The sequence below is a fragment of the Theropithecus gelada genome, unplaced genomic scaffold, assembly GCF_003255815.1.
Source record: "Theropithecus gelada isolate Dixy unplaced genomic scaffold, Tgel_1.0 HiC_scaffold_1496, whole genome shotgun sequence".
Lineage (NCBI taxonomy): Eukaryota > Metazoa > Chordata > Mammalia > Primates > Cercopithecidae > Theropithecus > Theropithecus gelada.
The window spans coordinates 3,985-7,117 of NW_020256678.1; the positions used below are offsets into that span (position 1 = coordinate 3,985).

The window sequence follows — 3,133 nt, forward strand, 5'->3', positions numbered from 1 at the left end:
GGGAGGGGAGGGGAGAGAGAGCTGAGTGGGGGAACCAGAGCCCGAGCATGGGAGGGGAGGGGAGGGGAGAGCTGAGTGGGGGAACCTGAGCCCGAGCATGGGAGGGGAGAGAGAGCTGAGCGGGGGAACCGGAGCCCAAGCGCCGGAGGGGAGGGGAGAGAGAGCTGAGCGGGGGAACCGGAGCCCGAGCGCCGGAGGGGAGGGGAGAGAGAGCTGAGTGGGGGAACCGGAGCCCGAGCGCCGGAGGGGAGGGGAGAGAGAGCTGAGTGGGGGAACCGGAGCCCAAGCGCCGGAGGGGAGGGGAGGGGAGAGAGAGCTGAGCGGGGGAACCGGAGCCCCAGCGTGGGAGGCTGTGTGTGATGCCTGAATCATTCCTGGACGGATTAGGCTTTGTTTTCAGAGAGAAAAAAACCCGAATCGCTTTTCCTAACTCAGAGGAACTGTTTTTCCCTCCAAAACCAAGACCACGGTGTTTATTCGCCAACATTCTGAGCACTCGGCCTGCGCCATGGTGACTCGGCAGGAAGAGGATGCAGGACCCCGACTCTCCAGGGAGTGGGTGTGGGAAAGTTAACAATGGGGGAAGCTCCTGTCCCCAAGACCCCAAGTGTCCCCACCCCCCTTCTCTCTGGCGGCAGAGGCCAGGGCTGGCACCTTGGTCGGCGGTGGCTGACTTCCCGAAGCTGCTGGCGATGAGGTTGCCGCTCAGCCCGAGTGTCTGGTGGGCACCACCGTAGACGTCCCGCACCAACATGTCCACGTTGCTGTGCTGGCCCCTCGAGGCCAGGTGCAGGAGTTCGTCAAACTTCTGCGGGACACGGCGAGGGGGCAGGTGAGGCGCCGGAAGCTGCTGGAATCCCCACGACCCCAGAAACCAAGCCCACGGGAGGAGGCACACGTGGGCAGAGGGTGAATGGGCCCTCATCATGCGGGACCAAAGGCAGGAGGCAGCCAGGGGGACCCTCAGGCCACCCAGTCAGGAGCAGCTCTGGCTGCTGGGACACCCGTCCTTCAGGGCGCAGAGCCGAGCCGCAGAGGCCAGAGACCCGCCGAAGCGAGTCAGGAGGGAGGCCCGGAAGCAGCTTTTGCACCTCCCAGCCACAGGCCTTTGGAGGACAGGAAGTGGACATCTCTGTAGACCCCGGAGGGCCTCTGGCAGCCGCCACGTACCTTCGTTTTGGTGAGCAGAGCCCCGAGCCCCCAGAAGGTGCCGCCTCCGATGGAGCTGCCGCCGACCCACTCGAACCTGTCCTCCGTCTCCACCTGCAGCAGAGCCAGGGCAGGTGTGTGCACAGCAGACCCTCAGCCACACAGGTCCCCCCCACCATCCCCGCACCGTGTGCTGCGCTGCGCTGGGGCGAGCCCCGCCCCCACCCCAGAACCGCCAGTGGGCGGACTCTCTCGATGGCAGAGCCTGGGGGCGCTGATGCCCCTCCCACAGCGGCTCTGAGCTCAAGGCTTCACCCCCCACCCACTGGGCCCCAGTCCTGGCTCCTGCTCCTGCACACAGCTTCACAAACTGTGGCTGAACCATCCACTCATTCATTCACGAAGCCTGGCCTCACCTTCACAATGGAGACTCCAGAGCCAATATTGACAAGAAGATAGGGGAAAATGTGGGGGTGGTTGGTCTGGAACCGGAACTCAGGGTCGGAATCCTTCTGGTACACGAAGGCCTCGTGGGGGATGTTCTTGAGCACAAAGTTGCACCCCTTAATCAGGCATGTCATCACATCCTCCTTGTCGACTCTGAAAAGAAAGTGCCAACCCCTGAAAGAGTACAGACCACAGACGGGTGTAGCACGCAGGCCTGCCCGGCCCAGAGGGGCAGCCGGGCCCAGTACAGACCACAGACGGGTGCAACATGCAGGCCTGCCCGGCCCAGAGGGGCAGCCGGGCCCGTGCATGATCCGAGGCACGATCGGACGCACGAGCACCAGGGACTTGGGGCAGCCACATGTTCCTTCCTCGCCCTCGAGGTCCCCACTCACTTCAGCCGCAGCTTCTCTTCGATGAGGTCCTTGAACTTGTAGGCCCCGCCCCCGGTCGCCTGGATGACCTTGGTCTCTGTGTTGACGAGATGGTCTTTGATGAAGTCCAGGCAGGCTTCGATGTAGGTATTCTCAAACTTAATGAAGTGCAGTCGAGCAGTGATCTCTTCTTGAACTGAGATCTCGTAGGGCGGCTCGTGATCACGTTCTGTGTCCTGGAAAAGAGAGTAGGGGAGGCTGCATGAGTGTGGGGCACCGTGCTGGGCTGGGCCGGGCACACCCTGCCCTAGCGGAGCTGGCCGTTCACACCAGCCTTCAACCAGGCAGGGCTCTGAGGCAGAATCCTGGGCAAGAGGGAGGAGCCCAGGACCGTGGCGACCTCAGGGCCACCCAGCAGGAGCAGAAGCCTCCCCCAGCGGGAGCACGGGCAGACACAGGTTCCTGAAAAGGGTCTTACAGGGACACGGTGGAAGGCAGGGGAGGTTGTCCGTGCTAGAAACTCCCAGGACATGGAAGCCGAGGTCTGCGGCAGCAGAGGGGTGACTGAGTGACAAGTGCCAGGTTCAAGATGACAGAGGAGCGGCTGCCCCGCCCCGGGAGGTCACGGCGCAGGCTCACCTTTCCCGAGTGGTCGAAAGACCGCACCTTGGCGACTTTGTGCTGCACTGTTGAATAGTAGGCCAGCTTGGTTAGCGACCCGCCTGCAGGGGAGACATACACCGGGCAGAATTCAGGACCAGGACAGAGCGGGGCTGGGGGTCCACATCCCCCACGCTCTTTGGGTGTCTTGGAGACTAAAATCTCTGTGGATGAGGGGTTTGGGGCTACTGGAATTTAAAAACCCTGTGGGCGCAAAAGAGACGACGGGAAAATGAACGATCAAATCTACACTTTTCTTTTTCCAAATTCTGCTCCTCCTCAGCTCCCTGGCCAAACTGAGTTCAAGAGGTCCCACTTCCCCATGGCACCAAGTCCTGCAGATGAAAGGGAGAGCTGTCTTGCTTTGGGTAACCTTGGTTATCCTCATTGCTTCAAGAAAATTCAGTTTCAAGTGATCTTGCTAATGACCCAAAGCGAAAAGCTGACAAATCCAGGCGTTTTAAGAAGTACACCCTCGTTTTAAGAAGTACACCCTCGTTTTA

At 61.3% G+C, this 3,133-nt stretch overlaps 1 protein-coding gene across 1 annotated transcript in view; it reads right to left on the reverse strand.

The window, feature by feature from the left end:
- Positions 1 to 2,688, reverse strand: part of LOC112616964 (pantothenate kinase 4-like) — a gene marked incomplete at its 3' end in the record, with an annotated part of 4,233 nt that extends 1,545 nt beyond the window's left edge. Inside the window, exons 1-5 of the mRNA XM_025373709.1 lie at positions 2,610 to 2,688; positions 1,992 to 2,206; positions 1,566 to 1,749; positions 1,171 to 1,263; positions 655 to 808 (exon numbers count right to left, since the gene is read on the reverse strand). Coding sequence (XP_025229494.1) covers positions 655 to 808; positions 1,171 to 1,263; positions 1,566 to 1,730 — 412 coding nt within the window. The remainder of the gene's footprint in view (positions 1 to 654; positions 809 to 1,170; positions 1,264 to 1,565; positions 1,750 to 1,991; positions 2,207 to 2,609) is intronic.
- Positions 2,689 to 3,133: the final 445 nt, after the last annotated feature.